This window comes from Anomaloglossus baeobatrachus, chromosome 1 (assembly GCF_048569485.1).
Source record: "Anomaloglossus baeobatrachus isolate aAnoBae1 chromosome 1, aAnoBae1.hap1, whole genome shotgun sequence".
NCBI lineage: Eukaryota > Metazoa > Chordata > Amphibia > Anura > Aromobatidae > Anomaloglossus > Anomaloglossus baeobatrachus.
The window spans coordinates 196,587,748-196,615,659 of record NC_134353.1 but is presented as its reverse complement, the minus strand read 5'-3'; the positions used below and the strand labels follow the sequence as shown (position 1 = coordinate 196,615,659).

Here is a 27,912-nt window from a genome sequence, read left to right as displayed (position 1 = left end):
ATAAAATATATTTATTGGAATACAAGTTTATAACACAAAATAGTTTAATAAATTGTAAATAGACAATACACTATGCAATAAATGGGGAAAAACAGTTTTCAACAAAAATGTGTGGAATAGGGCAGTCTATAAATTTGTTTGAGAAATAGAATTGCCTCCATCAGATCCTCCTTCATAGATGACCTCAAATCTGACCTAATTAATTTAAGGCTAGAGAACAACCTCTCTACACTAACTTGGGTTGGGGCAACGCAGTGACCACATGGGCAACATCTCTAATAATCTCAGGGTATAAAGGAATTGCCTCATGCACAGTCAGTTTTGATGAACGGTTGAACTCTTCTACTTCTATGAGAGCAAGTGAAACATTTTGCTGAAATATGGTCAATCTGTTTGCTTTGGGAGTGGAATTTTTTTCCCTGCGGCAACACTTTGCTGCTCCATATTGTCCAAATACTTTTCATAATTAAACTCCTCATCTGATGAGGGTGAAGATACGGCAGTAGTAGCACTGGCAGGATCCAACTCCTCTAGCCCTTGGCAGTCCTGTAGCCCACTCATCCTAACTGCTACCTCTGTCAGAGCTTCTTTTCCTTTAGTAAGCTGGTGATCATCCAGCAATATACAATGAGTTGGGTCCACATACACAGCTGCTAGAAGAATTTTATTTTCTAATAGCAGTGTCTCTTTCCATTTCATTGAAGCACCAATGCCATCTGCGATTAAACCTCCTCTTTGGGACAGGCAGAACAGCAGGTTTTTCCACTCCTTTATCAAAATGGCGAGAGGCAATTCCTTCAATTCAACTACCTGTGTCCTTTGACCTTCATTTAGTGTTACCTGAGGGTTGGCCATGTCTACAAGAAAGTGTTTCAGCTCAAGCAATCACTCAATCATTAAAAAGTTCTGCCCCACCGAGTGGCTTGACTGAAAATTGCCCCTTTTTCACAGCACGTCCCTTCAAGATGGAATCAATTTTAGGGCTTCTAACAGCAATAACCAATTTCCGCACTTTGCCAATCAGAGTTCCAGCATGACCCTCTTGCAGACTATCTCTTATCGCCATCTGAATCGTATGCACAACACAGCGCATGTGATAAATAGGAAAGAGATGTGAAGCAGCTTCAACAAGATCATCTAACTCTAAAGGATCATTTTACTGTTTATTGAAAGTTTAGACTAAAAGCCTAGATCCTTTGATCAGGAATAGAACAGACATTTATAGGACATTTTATAACTTTTCCAAATTCTTATGAAAAAATATTCATCACATACTGCATTGAACCGCTGTACCCAATTTATGATATATTTTAAGAGTCAGAGTCGGTCTATTTTATACTGACTCCAACTCTGACTCCACCAAAATGGACTCCAACTCCACGACTCCACGACTCCACAGCCCTACCTCACTCAGCCCCAGATCCCAAACATGAATACGTTATGGTTTTCGGAAAATGGAGTCAAAAGCAAAACTTTGCTTGTACTAACTTCGGAATTTTTTTCACCAATTAAATAAAAGAAAAACTATATATGGTATTTACGTACTCGTACTGACCTGGAGGTCAATTTACCATATACTGAATGTAGCTAATGCACCCACCAAAAAACATCCTGGAATCACACTGTTTTTGCAGTTTCACCGTACTTGGAATTTTTTCCCCATTTCTTAGTACACTATATGGTAAAATTGATGGTTTCATTGAAAAGTACAACTTGTCCTGCAACAAAAATTCCCTCATATGTCTATGTTGACAGAAAAAAAGTTATGGCTCTTGGAAGAAGGGGAGGAAAAACTAAAATTAAAAACGGAAAATAAACAGGTGTTGAAGGGGTAAAAGAATGTAAATCATCCATGTAGCGGCCATACCATTCAATACACATCAGAAATAGATTTGCCAATTTTCCATTCACATACAGTGTATATATACATATATATATATATATATATATATATATATATATATATACACACACACACACCGTGTGAAGAATTATTAGGCAAGTTGTATTTAAAGGATTTTTTTTATTATTGATCAACAACTATGTTCTCAATCAGCCCAAAAGACTCATAAATATCAAAGCTTAATATTTTTGGAAGTTGGAGTGGTTTTTTTTAGATTTGGCTATCTTAGGAGGATATCTGTTTTTGCAGGTAACTATTACTGTGCAGAATTATTAGGCAACTTAATAAAAACTAAATATATTCCCATCTCACTTGTTTATTTTCACCAGGAAAACCAATATAACTGCACAAAATTTAGAAATAAACATTTCTGACATGCAAAAACAAAACCCCAAAATATTAGGGACCAATATAACCACCTTTCTTTATGTGACCCTCAACAGCCTACCATCCATAGATTCTGTCAGTTGCATGATCTGTTTACGATCAACATTGCGTGCAGCAGCCACCACGGCCTCCCAGACACTGTTCCGAGAGGTGTACTGTTTTCCCTCCCTGTAGATCTCACATTTTATGAGGGACCACAGGTTCTCTATTGGGTTCAGATCAGGTGAACAAGGGGGCCATGTCATTATTTTTTCATCTCTTAGACCTTTACTGGCCAGACAATCTGTGGCGTAATTGGATGCATGTGATGGAGCATTGTCCTGCATGAAAATCATGTTTTTCTTGAACGATACCAACTTCTTCCTCTACCACTGCTTGTAGAAGTTGTCTTGAAGAAACTGGCAGTAGGTGTGGGAGTTGAGCTTCACTCCATCCTCAACCCGAAAAGGTCCCACAAGTTCATCTTTGATGATACCAGCCCATACCAGTACCCCACCTCCACCTTGCTGGCATCTGAGTTGGAGTGGAGCTCTTTGCCCTTTACTGATCCAGCCTCTGGCCCATCTATCTGGCCCATCAAGAGTCACTCTCATTTCATCTGTCCATAATATCTTTGAAAAATCAGTCTTAAGATATTTCTTGGCCCAGTCTTGACCTTTTATCTTATGTTTCTTGTTCAAAGGTGGTCGTTTTTCAGCCTTCCTTACCCTGGCCATGTCCCTGAGTATGGCACACCTTGTGCTTTTTGATACTCCAGTAACGTTGCAGCTCTGAAATATGGCAAAACTGGTGGCAAATGGCATCTTGGCAGCTTCACGCTTGATTTTCCTCAATTCATGGGCAGTTATTTTGCGCCTTTTTTACACAACACGCTTCTTGCGAGCCTGTTGGCTATTTGCCATGAAATGCTTGATAGTTCGGTGATCACGCTTCAAAGGTTTGGCAATTTTAAGACAGCTGCATCCTTCTGCAAGACATCCCACAATTTTGGACTTTTCAGAGCCCGTCAAATCTCTCTTCTGACCCATTTTGCCAAAGGAAAGGAAGTTGCCTAATAATTAAGCACACCGTATATAGGGTGTTGATGTCATTACACCATACCCCTCCTCATTACAGAGATGCACATCACCTTAATTGGTAGTTGGCTCTCAAGCCTATACAGCTTGGAGTAGGACAACTTGTATACAAAGTATCATGTGATCAAAATACTCATTTGCCTAATAATTCTATATATATATGGAAAATTGGCAAATCTATTCTGATTGTATATATACATATATACAGTACAGACCAAAAGTTTGGACACACTTTCTTATTCAAAGAGTTTTCTTTATTTTCATGACTCTGAAAATTGTAGATTCACATTGAAGGCATCAAAACTATGAGTAACACACGTGGAATGAAATATTTAACAAAAAAGTGTGAAACAACTGAAAATATGTCTTATATTCTAGGTTCTTCAAAGTAGCTAACTTTTGCTTTGATTACTGTTTTTCACACTCTTGGCATTCTCTTGATGAGCTTCAAGAGGTAGTCACCGGAAATGGTCTTCCAACAGTCTTGAAGGAGTTCCCAGAGATGCTTAGCACTTTTTCGCCCTTTTGCTTTCACTCTGCAGTTCAGCTCACCCCAAACTATCTCGATTGGGTTCAGGTCTGGTGATTGTGGAGGCCAGGTCATCTGGCGTAGTACCCCATCACTCTCCTTCTTAATCAAATAGCCCTTACACAGCCTGGAGGTTTGTTTGGGGTCATTGTCCTGTTGAAAAATAAATGATGATCCAACTAAACGCAAACCGAATGGAATAGCATGCCGCTGCAAGATGCTATGGTAGCCATGCAGATTCAGTATGCCTTCAATTTTAAAAAAATCCCCAACAGTGTCACCAGCAAAGCGCCCCCACACCATCACACCTCCTCCTTCATGCTTCACGGTGGGAACCAGGCATGTAGAGTCCATCCGTTCACCTTTTCTGCGTCGCACAAAGACACGGTGGTTGGATCCAAAGATCTCAAATTTGGACTCATCAGACCAAAGCACAGATTTCCATTGGTCTAATGTCCATTCCTTGTGTTCTTTAGCCCAAACAAGTCTCTTCTGCTTGTTGCCTGTCCTTAGCAGTGGTTTTCTAGCAGCTATTTTACCATGAAGGCCTGCTGCACAAAGTCTCCTCTTAACAGTTGTTCTAGAGATGTGTCTGCTGCTAGAACTCTGTGTGGCATTGACCTGGTCTCTAATCTGAGCTGCTGTTAGCCTGCGATTTCTAAGGCTGGTGACTTGGATAAACTTATCCTCCGCAGCAGAGGTGACTCTTGGTCTTCCTTTCCTGGGGCGGTCCTCATGTGAGCCAATTTTTTTGTAGCGTTTGATGGTTTTTGCCACTGCACTTGGGGACACTTTCAAAGTTTTCCCAATTTTTCAGACTGACTGACCTTCATTTCTTTACTTAGCTGCTTTTTTCTTGCCATAATACAAATTTGAACAGTCTATTCAGTAGGACTATCAGCTGTGAATCCACCAGACTTCTGCAAAACACAACTGATGGTCCCAGACCCATTTATAAGGCAAGAAACCCCACTTATTAAACCTGACAGGGCACACCTGTGAAGTGAAAACCATTTCCAGTGACTACCTCTTGAAGCTCATCAAGAGAATGCCAAGAGTGTGCATAGCAGTAATCAAAGCAAAAGCTGGCTGCTTTGAAGAACTTAGAATACAAGACATGTTTTCAGTTGTTTCACACTTTTTTGTTAAGTATTTCATTCCACATGTGTTAATTCATAGGTTTGATGCCTTCAATGTGAATCTACAATTTTCAGAGTCATGAAAATAAAGAAAACACTTTGAATGAGAAGGTGTGTCCAAACTTTTGGTCTGTATATATTTTTATATATATATATATATATATATATATATATATATATATATATATATATATATGAGAATTTCAGCCTCATTGATGTTCCAGAAATCTGGAGCTAAAATTCATGGTTAAGCTGGATAAAACAATATTGCAACAAATAAAAATTAGCATGGCGTAGATAGTATCGTAAATCTATACAAAAATAATTTTCAACAAGGAACTATTCTTGTACTTCGATCGTTGCTTCACATGGAATGATGGTGTACAGTGATGTCACCATCTGCTGTAATCTATGTATATTGTTTTGACCATATTCTGTCTGTGCTGGGTGCATTGATTAGAATGGAAGTAATAATTAGATAGGTGGTACCAAATTCCAGGACCAAAGGTTTCCCAGCAGGACATTTCACAGAGCATCACACTGCTCTCATAGGCTTACCTTATTCCCAAAGTGCATCCTGGTGTTATCACTGCTCCAAGTAAGTTATTCAATAAATAAAATAACATACATTTAAATATTAAAAACTTTTCTAAATACTTTATATATAATAAAATGGTATGCTTTATCTACTGCACTCTGTCAGGATTCCTAAATGGCAACTATCATCAATGACAACCCATCCTAGAGGACAGACTGCGTGAAGCACGAGACCTAAAACAGAGGTTACATAAGAGCAGCGTCCTATCAGGAATCATGAACTCTCATTCCTCTGTTCAGTCTTTCTGACAGGACACTTGAGTGGACTGGATTAACGGAGAAGAACACCTTTCTGTAGCTGACAATGACCATCCAGCTCAGTCAGCCTGACAGGTTTAGTGCATCTGACTCGTGCTTCACGCAGTCTGTCCTACTTTGTGTCCTCGCAGTTGCCATGTTTAAAATCCTTACAGAGTACAGTAGATAAAGCATACAACCACTTTTATTTATGCTACAGTGTTATTAAGTATTGGCTTGGTTCAGACAGGTTATTTGTTTTAATATTACGACTGATCAGTGTATATAAAATTGTCTGCTTCGGTAAATCTTTCCTGATTTAAAAATACTAATTAACAAGCTCTTGTTTGCTTCAATTTTCTTCTGACAATAAACAGTAAAGTCATCTCACAGCAAATTATCCAGTTTGTTAATTACTTTGCCTGTCTTGTTAAGAAAATAATGATGTTAATATTTGCATATATTTCTCCTGAACAACATATTTGACTGTACAGGAATGATACCAAAAAAATATTATTCATTAGTGCAGTATAATATCATTGTGTAGATTATTTGCAACTAAATTCAAACTATAGTTTATTAATTAGTCATACCGTATTAGGTGTCGTTCTTATGTCCATTTTTCATGTACATGTTCTAATGTTTTTCACGGTTAGAACATGTATTCATTATAGTTTATGGGGCTGTTCACGTGACGATGGTTTTTTTTTTGTGGATTGTGTGTTTATAGCATGAGCTCGGATTAAAGGAGTTGTCCACTACTAAGACAATGCCTTCTGATTCCACGTTTCCTCCAGGTAAAATAAAAAATGGGATGTATTCCATCTGTCTAGATTTTGGCGGTTGGTGACTGTTCACATTAAGTCATCAGGCTTTGTCCACAGGCTATTTACTTCATGCAGCATTTGCTTGGACCTGTCCCGCCCACAGCCATGACTCAGTCATAGGTATGGGATTGAAATAGACCAGGTGAGTGCTGCTAAGAGCAGTTCTACTATTCATATGTGAGGCCGTATGGCACATTTTATAAAAATATTTTAGTGTAGGACTGCCTCAAATGAGATTTGCCGTGACGTGGCGAGGCAGCTCAAGAAATTGCAATTTTTTGCCAAAAATCTCAAAATTTTTATAAGTACAGTTTGGAATGTTTAGTGCTGAAGTGCACATTTGGTGCTGGCTTTTTGTTTTTTCTTCATGTATTCATTATAGTTTATGGGGCTGTTCACGTGGCGATGTTTTTTTTTGTGGATTGTGTGTTTATAGCATGAGCTAAGACAATGCCTTCTGATTCCACGTTTCCTCCAGGTAAAATAAAAAATTGTAAACTCACCTTTGTACTTGCACCATTCCAGTGGTATCGGGACTCACATTCCCGGTGCTCACGTGATGTTGGGGCATCACAGCAGCCTTGCTTTCAATCACCACTGACTTCTTTCCCCCATCTTCAGACAAATGAGTTAATGAACAGGAAGCTGTCGCTTACTTCCTGTTGATTACTCCTGTGTCCAAAGCGGGGAGAAAGAAGCTACCGGTGATTGGATGCAAGGCTTGCTTGACGTCACAACGTCACGTGAGCACCGGGAGCATGAGTCCCGATATTGCTGGAACCGCATTGGCACAGGAGGTGAGCATAGGCTTTTTATTTAACCTGGGGAAGACGTGGAATCTGAAGAAATTAGTAGTGAAACAACCAATTTAAAATCTGATGTAGAAATATGGTAGAGTAGACACTTGGTTGTGGTTTCTGAAGACTACGTGTTAGGGCCAGGTGGACGGGCAGACCCAGGAGGTGGATCCACTGGGCTGAACACCTCACCAAAGGCAAGGTGTCCGGTAGCCGGAGCACTACAGGTAGCAGGACAGTCCGTTCAAAGGGGTGGAGTGTAGAAGTCCCTGGGACCACGGAGTCACTGAAGGTAGTCCGGGTGACGGAGCTCAGGTCCGGAGGCCGAGATGTTGTCAGGCAGAGTCCGGAACCGACGGAGCGAGAAGACGGGTCACCACAGGGATCAGAGATGGTATGTACTGACGGGATGGCGGACAGTCACCGTTCGGGGTTCGGGAATCGTCAGGACCGGATGGCGAGGCAGGAGCGGCTCTAGGAGAGAGATAGGTAAGTATACCAGAAGACACAAGGAGACCTGACTCCTAGCTTAGCAAAACACGAAGAACAGGCCCCGCCCACTTGGAAAGGATCCCCCTATATACCCAGTACCTGATCCTTCAATATCCTGTTGGAGGACACTGGCCCTTTAAGAAAGGGTCAATGACCGCGCGCGCGCCCTAATGCGCAAGCGCGAGGCCCGGGTGCCAGAAGCCAGGGCAGGAAGTGGTGAACAGGAGGCAGGAGAGCCGGGCTGGAGCAAAGCTGCCAACGGGCGCCGGGAGCGGGGACCAGGCCGCCTAGGGACCGCAGGTGATGGGGCCTGGAGGCTGTGGAGCGGGGGACGCCTGACAGAGGAGCCGGGGAGCAAGGCAGGGAAGCCGGGGAGCGAGGCAGGGAAGCCAGGGAGCGTGGCAGGGGAGCCAGGGAGCGAGGCAGGGGAGCCGGAGAGCGTGACAGGGGACCCGGGGAGCGTGACAGTACCCCCTCCCCCACGCCCCCCTCCCCGCAATCGGGACAGGAAGGCACGTATCAGGGGAGTACCCACATTCTCCCAGGGTTCCCAGGACCTATCCTCAGGACCATACCCTGCCCAGTCCACCAGGAAGAACTGTCGGCCCCGTACGGTTTTCATGGCCACGATATCCCTTACCGCATAGATGTCATCATCAGCAATAGGAGGAGGAGCAGAACTGGCAGCAGCGGAGAAGGGACCAAGGACAACCGGCTTGAGCAGGGAGACGTGGAAGGAGTTGGGTATTCTCATCGTGGCCGGGAGCTGCAGCTTGTAGGAGACCTCATTTATTTTGCTGAGGACTTTAAACGGCCCGATGTAGCGAGGGCCCAGCTTGTATGATGGTAGCTTCAATCGGACGTACTTGGAAGCAAGCCAGACCAGATCTCCTGGAGAGAAACACGGAGGATCCAGACGCCTCTTGTCTGCGTGTCTCTTCATCCGCAGAGAAGCACGTCCAAGGGACGTCTTGACAGAGTCCCAAATTGTTGTAAAGTCACGGACTACAGCATCAGCGGCAGGGACATCCGAGGAAGAGGATACAGGTAATGGGACGGAAGGCTGAAGTCCGTAAACGACATGGAAGGGAGACCTGGAGGAGGACTCACTGACGTGGTGGTTATGGGAGAATTCAGCCCAAGGAAGAAGCGTGGACCAGTCGTCGTGATGGGCGTTGACGTAGTGACGTAAGAAGGAGGTCAAGATCTGATTGACTTGTTCCACTTGGCCATTCGACTGAGGATGGTAGGCTGAAGAAAAGTCCAGAGTCACTCCCAGATGTTTGCAGAGAGCCCTCCAGAATCGGGAGGTGAACTGAGTTCCTCTGTCGGACACAATGTGTGATGGAAAGCCATGCAAGCGGAAGATGTGTTGTATATAGGCGTCAGCGAGTTCCTGGGCAGAGGGCAGTTCAGCCATAGGGACGAAATGAGCCATTTTGGAGAACCGATCCACCACGACCCATATGACTGTGTGTCCGGAGGACAGAGGCAAGTCCGTAATAAAGTCCATTGCAATGTGTTGCCACGGAATGGAGGGTATAGGCAGAGGCAGAAGACGGCCATATGGCAGGTGTTTGGGCGTCTTGTTCCTGGCACAAGAGGAGCAGGCTGAGACAAAAGAAGCGACGTCCGTGCGAAGGGATGGCCACCAGTAGTGACGTACAATTGTACTCCATGTTTTCTTCTGACCAGCATGGCCGGCTATTTTCGAGGCATGGCCCCAGTGCAACACTTTTTGCCTGTCAGTCTCAGAGACATAGGCCTTCCCGGGCGGTATCTGGGCCAGGGTGACAGGGGCCACCGGAATGATTTTACTAGGGCAGATGATGGGCTGGGATGTCTCCTCCTCCTGCTCCATGGGCATGAATGACCTGGACAAGGCGTCTGCTCGTACATTCTTGTCCGCGGGTCGAAAATGAAGCTGAAAATCGAACCTGGCAAAGAACAAGGACCACCTGGCTTGCCGTGGGTTCAGTCGCTGAGCGGACCGCAGGTATTCCAGGTTCTTGTGGTCCGTGTAAATGATCACGGGGTACACTGCTCCCTCCAGAAGGTAGCGCCATTCCTCCAGAGCCAGTTTGACTGCCAATAGCTCTCGGTCACCGATGGTGTAGTTGCGTTCAGGCGCTGAGAAGCTCTTGGAGTAGAAACCGCAAGTAACCATCTTCCCGGAGGAGGACTTCTGCATGAGCACTGCTCCGGCTCCCGAGGAGGAGGCATCCACCTCCAAGGTGAACTGTCGGTTTAACTCAGCACGGTGGAGCACAGGGGAGGAAGCAAATGCCTGTTTCAGGGAGCCAAACGCGGCGTCGGCCGCAGGTGACCAGTCCTTTGGATTAGCCCCCTTCTTGGTCAAGGCGGAGAGAGGTGCAGTCAGAGCAGAGAAGTGAGGGATGAACTGACGGTAATAGTTTGCGAATCCCAGAAAGCGTTGGATTGCCTTCAGTTCGGAAGGAGGGGGCCAGTTGAGAATGGAAGAGACCTTCTCCGGGTCCATCTGCAGACCGGTATCGGAGATTACGTAACCCAGGAAGGGAAGAGAGGACTGCTCGAAGACACACTTCTCGTACTTGGCGTACAGACGATTCTCTCTCAGTCTTTGTAGTACCAGCTGCACGTTCTCTCTGTGGGTCTGGAGGTCCGGAGAGAAGACCAGGATATCATCAAGATACACCACCACACAGACGTAGAGAAGGTCCCGGAACACGTCGTTCACCAATTCCTGAAAGACTGCTGGTGCGTTACACAGGCCGAAGGGCATCACACAGTATTCATAGTGCCCATCGCGAGTATTGAACGCGGTCTTCCATTCGTCCCCAGAGTGGATGCGGACCAGGTTGTAGGCACCCCGAAGATCCAACTTGGTAAACACACGAGCTCCTCTAAGCCGATCAAACAATTCGGGGATGAGCGGCAGGGGGTATTTATTTTTCACGGTGATTTGGTTCAATCCCCGGTAGTCAATGCATGGGCGTAGGTCGCCCTCTTTCTTCTTAACGAAGAAGAAGCCTGCTCCAGCAGGAGAGGAGGATCTCCGAATGAATCCCCTTGCCAGGTTCTCCGTGATGTGGGTAGACATGGCCCTTGTTTCAGCAGGAGACAGCGGATATATCCGTCCTCGAGGTGGTGTAGTTCCCGGAAGTAGGTCGATGGCACAGTCGTAAGGACGATGTGGCGGCAGTACCTCTGACTCCTTTTTATCAAAGACGTCCGCGAAGGACCAATAGGCCGAGGGCAGTCCCGGTAGGCCGAGGTCGTCGGATTGGCTGTATAGTCTTCAGACAGTTCTCGTGGCAAGAGGAGCCCTATCGGGTGATTTCACCAGTACCCCAGCTGACTGACGGTTTGTGTGTCCGTAACCAGGGGAGTCCCAGCAGGATTTGATGAGACATGTGTGGGAGGACGTAGAGAGCGATGTTCTCGGTGTGCAGGGCACCGATACGTAGTTTCACCGGCTTGGTGATCCACGAGATGGTGTCAGAGAGGGGTCTCCCATCTACAGAGGCAATCACGAGGGGTTTGTCGAGTGGAGTAACAGGCACCTGGTACTTGTCCACCGTGGCCTGCTGGATGAAATTGCCTGCTGCCCCGGAATCGAGGTATGCCTCGGCCGTGAACCGCGTCTTTCCCGTTGTCACTTGAACAGTCCACGTTACCGGGTCTGAGAGAGTCCCAGCACCAAGGGTGGCCTCTCCTACCAGCCCTAGGCTTTGGCGTTTCCCAGCCTCTCTGGACAGCAGCGTAGAAGGTGTGTGCCCTCTCCGCAGTAGAAGCAGAGGCCCTTGGCGAGCCGTTCTGCTCGGCGTTGTTCTGACTGCCGCAAACGGTCAATCTGCATGGGCTCGTGGACAGAGACACCAGACGACGTTGACTGAAGTACAGCGGGCTTCTGCGGAGGAGAGGAATGCCGTATCGGACGTCTCTCACGGGACACCTCTTTGGATCGTTCCTGGAATCTGAGGTCCACGCGGGTGGCTAGTGCGATCAGGGCATCCAGAGTAGAAGGAACATCGCGGCCTGCCAGCTCGTCCTTAATACGACTGGAGAGTCCTTCCCAGAAGGCGGCGGTGAGGGCTTCATTGTTCCACCCCAATTCTGAGGCCAAAGTGCGGAAGCGGATGGCATACTGCCCCACCGTCATGGTCCCCTGACGTAGCCTGAGGAGTGATGAGGCGGATGCGGCGGCACGTCCGGGTTCGTCAAAGGTGGTTCTAAACGCCTGCAGGAAGTCCTGGATGTTAGTGGTTACAGGGTCCTCCTTTTCCCACAAGGGGTTCATCCAGGCCAGTGCCTCACCCTCTAGATGGGACATCACAAACGCCACCTTGGCTTGGTCGGAGGCAAACAGGTGCGGAAGCAGCTTGAAATGGAGGGAGCACTGGTTTAAGAATCCTCTGCAGGTCTTGGGATCTCCGGCATATCGGGGTGGAGAGGCCAAGCGGAGTTTAGAAGCTTCCGAGGGAGCCGCCACGGGAACCGTGACCGTGGACTGTGCAGTGGTAACCTGAGATGCCAGGGACGTGGCAGTTGCTTGCAGCGTGTTCAGGCGGGTATCCACCGAGGTCATGAAGGCCAGCATGCGGGACTGAGTCTCGCGCTGTCGTCCGAGTTCCTTCTGCAAGTTGCCCAGCTGGGCCGCTAGTGCTTCGGCGGGATCCATGGCCTGTTCTTACTGTTAGGGCCAGGTGGACGGGCAGACCCAGTAGGTGGATCCACTGGGCTGAACACCTCACCGACGGCAAGGTGTCCGGTAGCCGGAGCACTACAGGTAGCAGGACAGTCCGTTCAAAGGGGTGGAGTGTAGAAGTCCCTGGGACCACGGAGTCACTGAAGGTAGTCCGGGTGACGGAGCTCAGGTTCGGAGGCCGAGATGTTGTCAGGCAGAGTCCGGAACCGACGGAGCGAGAAGACGGGTCACCACAGGGATCAGAGATGGTATGGACTGACGGGATGGCGGACAGTCACCGTTCGGGGTTTGGGAATCGTCAGGACCGGATGGCGAGGCACGAGCGGCTCTAGGAGAGAGATAGGTAAGTATACCAGAAGACACAAGGAGACCTGACTCCTAGCTCAGCAAAACACGAAGTACAGGCCCTGCCCACTTGGAAAGGATCCCCCTATATACCCAGTACCTGATCCTTCAATATCCTGTTGGAGGACACTGGCCCTTTAAGAAAGGGTCAATGACCGCGTGCGCGCCCTAATGCGCATGCGCGAGGCCCGGGTGCCAGAAGCCAGGGCAGGGAGCAGTGAACAGGAGGCAGGAGAGCCGGGCTGGAGCAAAGCTGCCGACGGGCGCCGGGAGCGGGGACCGGGCCGCCTGGGGACCGCAGGTGATGGGGCCTGGAGGCTGTGGAGCGGGGGACGCCTGACAGAGGAGCCGGGGAGCGAGGCAGGGAAGCCGGGGAGCGAGGCAGGGAAGCCGGGGAGCGTGGCAGGGGAGCCGGGGAGCGAGGCAGGGGAGCCGGAGAGCGTGACAGGGGACCCGGGGAGCGTGACACTACGGTAGGTGACAGGTTCTCTTCACATTTTTTATTTGCTACTGTGAGACTGGCCAGATTGTAAACTGTGGCCGAGAGTCAATTCAAACACATCTACACAATAAATCATCGGCTTGGCGCTGGCATTGTTTCAGTCATCGCTCTGCTCATAATGAGTGGCGGCTGTAACCATGCCCCGGCATGGACGGATAGAGCTGGCTATCAGTCAGAACTGGGGGAGTGGTTAAAGCTGCCAGTCTCCATGCACAGAGCAATAACTAAAGCCACTCCGGAGCCACCCCCATGACTGAAAGCTCGAGGCTTCCAGGAGGAATAAAGTTAATTTCCTCCCGGCAATTGGGTTCTCAGTGTGGGTGCTGGGCAGCTTCAGAATGTTATAAACTTGCAGATAACCCCATATCTGCAGGATAATAGCAATTTTTTTTATATGACCGGTTCCTTTCACCTTTCAAAAAGTCATAAATCAGCATAAAAAACATTTGGAAGTAAAGATAGAAGGCATACAGAGCCTGCTCTCACAACAAGCTCACTGACAGATTTCTGTATCTACTGTAATGCATAGTCTTTAAATGAGACAAGTGGTTAGATGTTAAGCTGGTCTCAGGAAAATCCGCTGGTCCAGTCTCTGCCCTTTCACAGTATTTTACAAAAGTGAGTACACCCCTCACACTTTTGTAAATATTTTATTATATCTTTTAATAGGACAACACTGAAGATGTGACAATTTGATACAATGTAAAGTAGTCAGTGTACAGCTTGTATAACAGTATAAATTTGGTGTGTCCTCTAAATAACTCAACACACAGCCATTAACGCCAAAACCGCTGGAAACAAAAGTGAGTACGTCCTTCGGTGAAAATGGCAAAATTGTGCCAAAGTGTCAATATTTTGTGTGGCAACCATTATTTTCAATCACTGCCTTAACTCTCTTAGGCATGGAGTTCGGTAAAGCATTACAGAAGCCATTGGAATCCTCTTCCATCCGCCAACAACATCACGGATTTGGTGGATGCTAGAGATCTTGTGCTCCTCCACCTTCTGTTTGAGGAGACCCCACAGATTCTCAATAAGATTTAGGTCTGGATACATGCTTGACTAGTCCAGCACCTTTACCCTTAGTTCCTTTAGCAAGGTATTGGTCGTCTTGGAGGTGTACTTGGGGTGGGGTCATTATCATTTTGGACTACTGCTCTGCAGCCCAGTTTTTTAAGAGACAGGATCATGTTCTGCTTTAATATGTGACAGTATATGTTGGCATTCTTGGTTCCCTCAATAAGCTGTAGCTCCTCACAGCTAACAACATTTGTGCAGCCCCAAAGCATAATACTCCTACCACCATGCTTGACTGTAGGCAAGACACTTGTTTTTGTACTCCTCACCTGGTTGCCGCTACACACGCTGACACATCTGTACCAAATATGTTTATCTGGGTCTCATGAGACCACAGGACATGGTTCCAGTAATCCATGTCCTTAGTCTACTTGTCTTCAGCAAACTGTTTGCGGGCTTAGTTGTGCATCATCTTTAGTAGAAATTTCCATTTAGGACAAAAGTTATACAGACCAATTTGATGCAGTGTGCGGTGTATGATCTGAGCACTGACTGACTGACTCCCATTTTCAGTGACCAGTAAGAGATAGTTTGGCCATTTTCACTTAGGGGTGTACTCACTTTTGTTGCCAGTGGTTTAGTCATTAATCGTTGTGTGTTTAGTTGTTTAGAGGACACACCAAATTTACACTGTTATACAAGCTGTACACTGACTATTATATATTGTATCAAAGTGTCATATCTTCAGTGTTGTCCCATGAAAAGATATAAATTATTTACAAAAATGTGAAGGATGTACTCACTTTTGTGATTTACTAAATACATTATATGCTTTAACGGTCACATACAAATACTTTAACGGTCACATACAAAGAGCAGTATAAAGAGCTTTGTTATACAGACTGTAGGCATGTATAGAAACATACAACACTAACATTACAACTTATGACTCCCATAACTTGTGTCTTTGTGGCCGTAAAGTTGCAAATTAGATGGTAAGCTATGCAAGAATTTGTGAAAATAAAAAGGACAAAAATGAGAACAAAATATTCTATATTTTCATTTCTTTTTAGATTGATGATTATTTCCCTCACTATTGTGTAGCTTATTTGCATTATTCTCTTCTTTTGCAGTTTGAGAGGCTGAATCTTGCTCTTCAAAGAACAATTGCAAGACACAAGACAAAATACACAACCAACAGGTAAGCTTTAATTTCTTATATTTGTTTTCTTTACTATTTCATATAGCAATAAAGGAATTTCAGGCATTAGTGTCAATGTTCAAGGCTTCACCGTGCATCTGCTGTTCTCTAGTGTTTTGTCGTAGACAGCCGGGATAAAAATAGTCATGTGTAAGTCCTCTTAATTCTCCGAATGATGACCTGCCTTTCAAAACCATCTGAGCTAAAACTAATCATATTAAAAAGAGGCCAGCATGTTGAGTGCTTGCAATATTTTGCAGCTGCTTCAACCATTTGCCATTCTCTATGAGCATTATTGTGGAGCTAATGAAATAAATAAAAATGAACATGATGATTTTTTTTTTATATACCGTATTTTTCGCTTTATAAGACGCACCGGAATATAAGACGCACCCCAAACTTAGACATAAAAAAAGGTAAAAAAAAGAAAAATGGGGTCCGTCTTATACTCCGGTGTTCTCTTACCGGAGGGGGGCAGCAGTGGTGGTGAAGCGGGGTCACAGGAGGCACAGGTTGTGCTGGCAGGCGCGGCAGGTCAGTGGCAGCGGGGTCCGTGGTTGCAGGTGCCGTGGCATCCGTGGTTGCAGGCGCGGTGGCTTCCGCGGTGGCAGGATCCGTGGGGTCCGTGGTGGCGGCAGCAGCCGTGGCGGGTGAGCCGTGCAGCAGGCCGGTGCAGTGAGTGTCCGCGGTCCCGGTTCAGTGGTGGCGGCGGCGGGGGCGACTGCTCAGTGGTGGCAGGGACTGCTCAGTGGTGGAGTGTGTCCGCGGTCCCGGTTCAGTGGTGGCAGCGGCGGCGACGGCTCAGTGGTGGGAGTGGCGGCGACGGCTCAGTGGTGGGAGCGGCGGCGACGGCTCTGTGGTGGGAGTGGCGGCGACGGCTCAGTGGTGGGAGCGGCGGCAATTGCTCCGTGGTGGCAGCGGCAGGGACTGCTCAGTGGTGGAGTGTGTCCGCGGTCCCGGTTCAGTGGTGGCAGCGGCGGCGACGGCTCAGTGGTGGGAGCGGCGGCGACGGCTCAGTGGTGGGAGCGGCGGCGACGGCTCAGTGGTGGAGTGTGTCCGCGGTCCCGATTCAAGTAATGGCGCCCGGAGCGACGCATGCGCAGATGGAGCTCTCATCCAAGAGCTCCACCGGCGCCATCATTTGAAAGTGGGACCGCGGGCAACTGGTAAGCTGCACAGCCGCCCGCCCCGCATGCACAGAGTGGCAGCCAGCAGGCTGCCCGCCCACCCTGCGTACAAGCCGCCGGGTACCTGTGCTTGCGTGCGGTGGCAGCCGGGTACCCATGGCTGTGTGCGGGCGGCAGCTGGGTGACTGTGTGAGGGCGGCAGCCGGGTACCTGTGTGAGGGCGGCAGCTGGCTGCCGCCCGCACAGGCACCCGACTGCCGCTCGCACACAGCACCCGGCTGCCGCCCGCACACAGCCATGGGTACCCGTCTGCCACCGCATGCAAGCACAGGTACCCGGCTGCCGACCCCACACAGCACCTGCTGCCGCCCGCACACAGCCACGGGTACCCGGCTGCCGGTGCACGCAAGTACAGGTACCCGGCCGCTTGCATGCAGCCACAGGCACCCAGCCGCCCAATCGCCTCAGACAGGACCCCCCCCCCGGTACCACTTTATAAGACGCACCCCCCATTTCCCTCCCAAAACTTGGGGAGGAAAAGTGCGTCTTATAAAGCGAAAAATACGGTACCTCTGTAAAAAAGAGTGGTTTGTGATTTGTGGTATGTTAAGAGTGAAAGCCATCATTTTACTTCCACTTCTCCATCTCTCTCGTTCTCTCTCTCATATATATATATATATATATATATATAATATACCGTATTTTTCGCTTTATAAGACGCACCTGATTATAAGACGCACCCCCAAATATGGTGAAGGAAAATAGATTTTTTTTTTAATGTTAAATGGGGTCCATCTTATAATGCCAGTGTCCGTCTGACAAATCATATAGGGTATATGTCCCTCATAGCCCCCCATCCTAAAATTAGCCCCCCTTAATCTGGATATGGCCCCCTTATATTGAATATACCCCCCTTATGCTGGGACACGTCCACCTGTGCTGCCGATGGCCCATATAGACGGCACACCTCCCCTGTATTTGATATGGCCCCCATACTGCTGCCCATGGCCACTATAGATGGTACATCTCCCCTGTGTTTGATATGGCCCCCATACTGCTGCCCATGGCTACTATAGATGGCACATCTCCCCTGTGTTTGATATGGCCCCCATACTGCTGCCCATAGCTACTATAGATGGCACACCTCCCCTGTGTTAGATATGCCCCCATACTGCTGCCCATAATAAAATAAAACACTTTCCTTACATTTTCAGCGCTGTCCCTCCTCGTGTGTCCCTCCTTGCAGTTGAGCTCCGGCTTCCTCCACTTCCTGGTTCTTGCTGCCGGTCATGTGATTGGCACGGCAGAGTGATATCATCTCTGTGTGCCTGATCACAGACAGCAGCAGCAGGAGACTGGGAGATCAGCGCTGGAGGTAAGTAAAGCTTTTTTTATTTTACTATGGGCAGCAGTATGGGGGCCATATCTAACACAGGGGGGATCATGTGCGATCAAAGGGAGCACAGGCAGATATAATATGCGCCCCTGCCTCAGCCCATCAGCGCGATGCGGTTTCAGCACCACGCTGATGGACAGCGGCTGTGCATATTTTATGAGCAGGAGATCTAACGCTGCCGCCCGCAGCTTTCACCTGCCCCTAGCACCACTCCAGAGCGGACCCTGCAGTGTATATATATACAGTATATATATATATATATATATATATATATATACACACCCCCTGTATATTCGGTTTATAAGACGCACCCCCTACTTTCCCCTAAAATTTGGGGGAACAAAAGTGCGTCTTATAAAGCGAAAAATACAGCTTATACTAGCTGTACCCTGCCACGCTTCGCTGTAATACATTCTCGTTTACCGGATAAGAAATGAAGTAGAAGATATGTTTCCAGCAAGAGTTTAATTTGTCAACACTTTTGGGTATACAATATTTTTAGTTTTACCATCGGCTGCGCAGATAAAAGGATTGTCTGGTTTGCCAACCTTAGAACATGTAACATACAATTGTCCATGACTGAAGCAATCCGTATGTGAATATAGACCACACAATTCTAAAAATTGACCCTGAGCTTTGTTGATAGTAATTGCAAGAAACCGTCTTCCCAGATGGCAATAGTATCATAGTATCATAGTTTTTAAGGTTGAAGGGAGACTCTAAGTCCATCTAGTTCAACCCGTAGCCTAACATGTTGATCCAGAGAAAGGCAAAAAAAACCCCCAATGTGGCAAACAAGTTCCAATGGGGAAAAATTTCCTTCCTGACTCCACATCCGGCAATCAGACTAGTTCCCTGGATCAATACCCTGTCATAAAATCTAATATACATAACTGGTAATATTAAATTTTTCAAGAAAGGCATCCAGGCTCTGCTTAAATGTTAGTAGTGAATCACTCATTACAACATCATGCGGCAGAGAGTTCCATAGTCTCACTGCTCGTACAGTAAAGAATCCTCGTCTGTGATTATGATTAAACCTTCTTTCCTCAAGACGTAGCGGATGCCCCCGTGTTCCAGTCGCAGGCCTAGGTGTAAAAAGATCTTTGGAAAGGTCTCTGTACTGTCCCCTCATATATTTATACATTGTGATTAGATCCCCCCTAAGCCTTCGTTTTTCCAAACCAAATAACCCCAAGTTTAATAACCTGTCTTCGTATTGCAGCCCACCCATTCCTCTAATAATCTTGGTCGCTCTTCTCTGCACCCTCTCCAGTTCAGCTATGTCCTTCTTATATATCGGTGACCAGAATTGTACACAGTATTCTAAGTGCGGTCGCACTAGTGACTTGTACAGAGGTAGAACTATATTTTTTTCATGAACACTTATACCTCTTTTAATACATCCCATTATTTTATTAGCCCTGGCAGCAGCTGCCTGACACTGGCCACTAAAGTGAAGTTTACCATCCACCCATACACCCAAGTCTTTTTCTGTGTCTGTTTTACCCAGTGTTCTACAATTAAGTACATAATCATAAATGTTATTTCCTCTACCCAAGTGCATGACCTTACATTTATCTACATTAAACTTCAATTGCCACTTCTCAGCCCAATCCTCCAATTTACATAAATCTCCCTGTAATATAAAATTATCCTCCTCTGTATTGATTACCCTGCAGAGTTTAGTATCATCTGCAAATATTGAAATTCTACTCCGCATGCCCCCAACAAGGTGATTTATAAATATGTTGAAAAGAAGCGGGCCCAATACTGACCCTTGTGGTACCCCACTATGAACTGAGACCCAGTCCGAGTACGTACCATTAATAACCACCCTTTGTTTCCTATCACTGAGCCAGTTTTTAACCCAGTTACACATATTTTCCCCTATCCCCATTATTCTCATTTTATGTACCAACCTTTTGTGTGGCACCGTATCAAAAGCTTTTGAAAAGTCCATATACACAACATCCACTGCATTTCCCTGGTCCAGACTTGAACTTACCTCTTCATAGAAGCTGATCAAATTTGTTTGACAGGATCGATCCCTCATAAACCCATGTTGATACTCTGTCATAAGGTTATTTTTCTTGAGATACTCCAGTATAGCATCTCTCAAGAAACCCTCAAGGATTTTACCAACCGTAGAGGTTAAACTTACCGGCCTATAATTTCCCGGCTCAGTTTTTGTCCCCTTTTTGAATATTGGCACCACATTTGCTATGCGCCAGTCCTGCGGTACCGACCCTGTTATTAAGGAATCTGAGAAGATTAAAAATAATGGTCTATCTATCACAGAACTCAATTCCTGTAGTACTCTGGGGTGTATGCCATCCGGGCCCGGAGATTTGTCAACCTTATTGATTTCGAGGCGGCGGCGTACTTCCTGCTGGGTTAAGCAGGTAATATTCAAGGGTGAATTTATGGTATCACTGGTCATGTCATCTGCCATGGCATTTTCTTGTATAAAAACCGTAGAAAAAAAGTCATTCAGCAGGTTGGCTTTACCCTCATCCCCTTCCACCATTTCACCAAGACTATTTTTAAGGGGGCCAACACTATCGCTTTTCAGTTTTTTACTGTTTATGTAGTTAAAGAATATTTTAGGATTATTTTTACTTTCTCTCGCAATGAGTCTCTCTGTCTCAAACTTAGCTAACTTAATTTGCTTTTTACATATTTTATTTAATTTTCTATAATTATATAATGCCTCATCACTACCTACCCTCTTTAATTCTTTTAAGCCTTTCTGTTTTTCTTTTATTGCTTCCCTTACAGCTCTATTTAGCCATAGGGGTTTCCTCCTATTTCTAGCATGTTTGTTCCCATAGGGTATATTTTCTGCACAAGCCCTATTCAGGATGCTCATAAAAGTCTCCCATTTGCTTTGTGTACTTTTATTACTTAGTACATCATCCCAGTTTATTGCACTAAGATCATCTCTCAACCGTTTAAAATTTGCTTTCCTGAAGTTTAGTGTCCTTGTAGCCCCTCTACTAGACATCTAGACAATAACGTGAAACAAAATCTGTGAGGGGACGGTCATTTTTTTGACTATTGAGTGAGTGAGAAAACGAGTGTCATTTTCAACTGTTGGTGTTGTTGATCAGCTGTAGCAAGTTTTCGCCTCGCTCCCAACATATAACATTTTTTTCCATTCCAGTCACAGAAACAAAAACTGTGATGCGACGGTCATATTTTAGACAATCATCTGTCAATTGTGTGAGTGAGAAAATGACCGTCATTTTGCATCGCTATACTGTTGGTGTTGTTTCGCCTTCGTTCCAACCACAGAGCGCAGTTGTTAGTCTACCGTGAACAGTTGAAATGTTCCGCGGTTGCGCGCATGCAGTTGAAATTTTCCGCAGTTGCGCACATGCGTGAATATCGATGACCCAACATATAGTGTGGTTGTTAGTCTACCATGACTAGTTGAAATTTTCTGCGTTTGCGCGCATGTGTGGATCACGATGAGTAGACCGAAACACTTGCGGGGTTCGGGGGGACATTGTGTCAAAATTTGACAACAATCGGTCCGGAACTTTCTGAAATAAGCGGATCTTTACAAACGCACGTAAGGTTTTAATATATATATATATATATATATATATATACGGTACATACACACACAGCGGATGAAGTAGATATTAAACATGTCATTAATTTTCTAAGTTAATATATTTCTAAGGCTAGTATTGAAATGAATTTCTCACCTGGTGGTGGTAATAATCTAATCTGCACAGTCAAAGAAATCAATCCATAGATGTCCATAAATTTAGTTATGTGTTATAATGAGAAATGTCACAGGGAGAAAGTATTGAACATATGAAGACAGCAAGGTGCAAAAAGCCATGGAAAGCCATTAGACCAGCTGAAATGTATCAGTAATTACAAAGCAATCCTGTCACTTAGTGAAAAATAATATCATCTGGTTCCACTGATGGCCTATAAAAAGTTGTTTCATTACAAAGGTGAAACACAAGAAAATCTCATAATGGGTAAAACCAGTGAGCTGTCTCAAGATCATCACAACCTTATTGTTGTAAAACACATTGATGGCATTGGTTACAGAATAATTTCTAAACTACTGAAGGTTCACTTGAACACAGTTGGGGACATAATCCGATAGTGGAAAGAACATAATTTCACCATAAATCAGCCATGACCAATTGCTCCCTGCAAGATTTCAGACAGAGTGAAAAGAATTATCAGAAAAATTGTCCAAGAGCCAAGAATCATCTATGGAGAGCTACAGAAATCATTAAGCCCTGGTGTTGGTAATGGAGAGGCATCCATCACCCCATTACTAGGCCACAGGGGTCACCCCATTACTAGGCCAGTAAGTAAAAAAGAAAACAAACAAAAATAGTTTAAAAAAAAATTACTCCAGATTCTTTCCCTGGTTCATCAATTTATTAATCAAAAAAACAAAAACAGTTCTGACGTAGTCCAGAGAATCCGACGTAGTCCACAAATGGAACACTGAAAAACATAAAATGAGAAGAACAAAAGCAAGAGACTGCCCCTCATTCACAAATTTATTAGAAATCAAAATTCCCATGCAGGCCCAATGTTCCCAAACTCCGACAATCAAAGGCTTATGTGCCTCAGAATGAGGCTCCATAGGCTCTGAGCAGTAGCCATTTCAGGCTCATGCTGGACTCCTCGACACTCAGCGACTATGATGAGCGATGATGTTAATAACTTTATTGTATCAGACTGCAGGGTTCTGAATACAAATATACCTCACGTTACTGTGTATATATGTGTGTATGTATATAATATATATATAATATATATATATAATATATATATATATATTAGTACAGACCCAAAGTTTGGACACACCTTCCCATCTCTAGAACAACTATTAAGAGGAGACTTTGTGCAGCAGGCCTTCATGGTAAAACAGCTGCTAGGAAACCACTGCTAAGGACAGGCAACAAGCAGAAGAGACTTGTTTGGGCTAAAGAACACAAGTTATGGACATTAGACAAGTGGAAATCTGTGCTTTGGTCAGCAGCACGCTATTCCATCCGGTTTGCGTTTAGTTGGACCATAATTTATTTTTCAACAGGACAATGACCCCAAACACACCTCCAGGCTGTGTAAGGGCTATTTGACTAAGAATGAGAGTGATGGGTGCTATGCTAGATAACTTGGCCTCTTTGAATGAGAAGGTGTGTCCAAACTTTTGATCTGTACTGTATTTACACTACACTTCAGAAGTTTAGGGTCACTTAGATATTTCCTTATTTTTGAAAGAAAAGCAATTTTTTTTTCAATGAAGCTAACATTAAATTAAACAGAAATACACTCTATACATTGTTAATGAGGAATGACTATTCTAGCTGCAAAAAAAAATTGTTTAAAAGAACTGAGAGTCCTCAGTGGTTGATACCTTTTAATGGCTAACTGAAAAGATGGTAATAATTGCAAGCTTTCCAGACTACGCAGGTCTCTTCATCAGGCATGGTATAACACAAAATCTGAAGAGTCACATATTTATACACAACAGGACTTAGAATAGTGCAGTAAAAAAAACAAGTTATATAAAACAGAACCATCTCTATGGCAAGGGGGCAAACTGTTGTGGCCATAAATTTTTCTGCAGTTCAGTGTGAAAGTTTTATTGTCCTTTGATAAGGGTCTGGTCCAGGGCTGTGGCATGCTCGGATGGTAAGAGGAGCACATCTTTTAACTGATGTAAAAAGACATGAATCCACGAGACACATTCATTCCTACTCTGAATGTGTCAAAGGTCATCATAAGTTTGTACTCCCATAGTCTCAGACTATGGGAGTAAAAACTTATGATGACCTTTGACACATTCAGAGTAGGAATGAATGTGTCTCATGGATTTATGTCTTTTTACATCAGTTAAAAGATGTGCTCCTCTGACCATCCCAGCATGCCACAGCCCTGGACCAGACCCTTATCAAAGGACAATAAAACTTTCACACTGAACTGCAGAAAAATTTATGGCCACAACAGTTTGCCCCCTTGCCATAGAGATGGTTCTGTTTTATATAACTTGTTTTTTTTTTTTTGTTTTTTTTTTTGCTGCACTATTCTAAGTCCTGTTGTGTATAAATATGTGACTCTTCAGATTTTGTGTTATACCATGCCTGATGAAGAGACCTGAGTAGTCTCGAAAGCTTGCAATTATTACCATCTTTTCAGTTAGCCATTAAAAGGTATCAACCACTGAGGACTCTCAGTTCTTTTAAACAATTTTTTTATCTCTACTGGCTAAAGGCTCTGTCACACACAGAGATAAATCTGCGGCAGATCTGTGGTTGCAGTGAAATTGTGGACAATCAGTGCCAGGTTTGTGGCTTTGTCCAAATGGAACAATATGTCCATGATTTCACTGCAACCACAGATCTGCCAAAGATTTATCTCTATGTGTGACGGGGCCTTTACACGGTACAAAGATATATTTTACTTGTATTCTAGCTGCAAACGTCTGGTTTTGAATGCAATATCTAAATAGGTGTTTAGAGACCCATTTCCAACAACCACCACTTCAGTTTTCTAATGGTTGATTGTGTTTGCTTTCTGTGTTAGAGGGATAATGAATGTTTAGAAATCCCTTGAAAACCCTTGTGCAAGTATGTTAGCACAGCTGAAAACAGTTTTGCTGATTAGAGAAGCTATAAAACTGACCTTCCTTTGAGCTAGTTGAGAATCGGGAGCATTACATTTGTTGGTTCCATTAAACTCTCAAAATGGCTAGAAAAAAGAGAACTTTCATGTGAAATTCAACCGTCTACTCATGTTCTTAGAAATGAAGGATATTCCATGCGAGAATTTGCAAAGAAACTGAAGATTTCCTACAATGGTGTGTACTATTCCTATCAGAGGAGAGCACAAACAGGCTCTAACCAGAGTAGAAAAAGAAGTGGGAGGCCCCGCTGCACAACTGAGCAACAAGACAAGTATATTAGAGTCTTTAGTTTGAGAAATCTACACCTCACAGATCATCAACTGGCAGCTTCTTTAAATAGTACCCCAAAACTCCAGTGGCAACGTCTACAATGAAGAGGCGACTCCGGGATGCTGGCCTTCAGGGTAGAGTGGCAAAGAAAAAGCCATATCTGAGACTGGCTAATAAAAGGAAAAGATTAATATGGGCAACAGAACAGACATTGGACAGAGGAAGATTGGAAAAAGTGTTCTGGACAGACAAATCGAAGTTTGAGTTGTTTAGATCACACAGTAGAACATTTGTGAGATGCAAAACTCCTGAAAAGATGCTGGAAGAGTGCCTGATGCCATCTGTCAAGCATGGTGGAGGTAATGTGATGGTCTGGGGTTGCTTTGGTGGTGGTAAAGTGGGAGATTTGCACAATGTAAAAGGGATTTTGAATAATGAAAGCTATCACTCCATTTTGCACCACCATGCCCTGTGGACAGTGCTTGATTGGAGCCAATTTCATCCTGCAACAGGACAATGACCCAAAGCACACCTCCAAATTATGCATGAACTATTTAGGGAAGAAGCAGGAAACTGGTATTCTATCTGTAATGGAGTGGACAGCCCATTCACCAGATCTAAACCCTATTGAGCTGTTGTGGGAGCTGCTTGACCGTAAGGTGCACAAAAAGTGACCATCAAGCCAATCAAACTTGTGGGAGGGGGGGGGGAGCATGGGTTGAAATATCTCCTGATTACCGCAGAAAATTAACAGCTAGAATGCCAAAGGTCTGCAAAGCTGGAATTGCTGCAAAGAAGCATTCTGTGACGAAAGCAAAGTCTGAAGGAGAAAATTATTATTTCAAGTAAAAATCATTATTTCTAACCTAGACAATGTCTGGACTATATTTTCTATTCATTATACATTTAATTTTTCATGGAAAAGACAAAATTGGACACACCTTCTCATCTCTAGAGCAACTGTTAAGAGGAGACTTTGTGTCGCAGGCCTTCATGGTAAAATCGCTGCTAGGAAACCACTGCTAAGGACAGGCAACAAGCAGAAGAGACTTGTTTGGGCTAAAGAACACAAGGAATGGACATTAGACCAGTGGAAATCTGTGCTTTGGTCTGAAGAGTCCAAATTTGAGATCTTTGGATCCAACCACCGTGTCTTTGTAGAAAAGGAGAACGGATGGACTCTACATGTCTAGTTCCCACCGTGAAGCATGGAGGAGGAGGTGTGATGGTGTGGGGGTGCCTTGCTGGTGACACTGTTGGGGATTTATTCAAAATTGAAGGTATACAGAACCAGCATGCCTACCACAGCATCTTGCAGCGGCATGCTATTCCATCCGGTTTGCGTTTAGTTGGACCATCATTTATTTTTCAACAGGACAATGACCCCAAACACACCTCCAGGCTGTGTAAGGGCTATTTGACTAAGAAGGAGAGTGATGGGGTGCTACGCCAGATGACCTGGCCTCCACAGTCACCAGACCTGAACCCAATCGAGATGGTTTAGGGTGAGCTGGACTGCAGAGTGAAGACAAAAGAGCCAACAAGTGCTAAGCATCTCTGGGAACTCCTTCAAGACTGTTGGAAGACCATTTCCAGTGACTATCTCTTGAAGCCCATCAAGAGAATGCCAAGAGTGTGCAAAGCAGTAATCAAAGCAAAAGGTTGCCACTTTGAAGGACCTAGAATATAAGACATGTTTTCAGTTGATTCACACTTTTTTAGGTATTTCATTGCACATGTGTTAATTCATAGTTTTGATGCCTTCAATGTGAATCTACAGTTTTCAGAGTCCTGAAAATAAAGAAAACTCTTTGAATGAGGTGTGTCCAAACTTTTGGTCTGTACTGTGTATGTATGTATGTATGTATGTATGTATGTATGTATAAAAAGCCCAAATGTCCCGGTTTTCTATTAGGTGACTAACAAAGCAATCTGCCTGCCGATTCACACCGATGTCCGCATTTTTGACGTTATCACACAAGTGAAATGAAGGTGCCAGGAAAAACTGATGCAAGATGTTGATTCAGATAGCTTACAGAATTAAAGCACTGTTCAAGTGTCAGTTTCTTAAAGAATACATCGATCATGTTTTGAATAGATGTTGGTGTAAAAGCAATCAAACTTTGCAACAAAGGCATAAAAATAGCATGCGTGACTTTGTTGTACTTGGGACATGCATTTGAAAGAATTGTCCAGTGTTTTAGAATCTCTTCATCAGAAGTCACCTGTTTTTATCATGGTTTTAATTTTTATATATTGAGATGCTGGTAATTATACCTAGTATTCTTGTAGTAAATAGTCTCAAATTTCTATGGATATGTTACATATACCCAAACTAATATATAAGGCCTAAAACCTGCTTACATTACAGTCAATGGAGCTAGGAGCTACAGGTTATTAATAGGAGCTGTGATTGGTTGCTATAGGCAATGAAGGACATTCATAGTATAAGAAGCTTATGTGTCAGGTAATATGATTTCGGTGGAGAAAGAGACAGAGAGACAGACACAGACTGAGAGACAGACAGACACGAGAGACAGACTGACACGAGAGAAAGAGACAGACACAGAAAGAGAGAGATACAGACAGGGAGAGTGGGAGAGAGACAGAAAGACACTTGATTACTATCCCGGGCAACGCCTGGTACTAAAGCTAGTAAAATATACACTAGAAGCCCAGATTTATAAAAAGTAAGTTTTTTTTAGCT

At 44.8% G+C, this 27,912-nt stretch overlaps 1 protein-coding gene across 1 annotated transcript in view; it reads left to right on the top strand.

The window, feature by feature from the left end:
- GUCY1A1 (guanylate cyclase 1 soluble subunit alpha 1) overlaps window positions 1-27,912 on the top strand; it is a 99,138-nt gene that overhangs the window by 10,959 nt on the left and 60,267 nt on the right. The window contains exon 2 of the mRNA XM_075347634.1: window positions 15,672-15,739. Coding sequence (XP_075203749.1) covers window positions 15,672-15,739 — 68 coding nt within the window. The remainder of the gene's footprint in view (window positions 1-15,671; window positions 15,740-27,912) is intronic.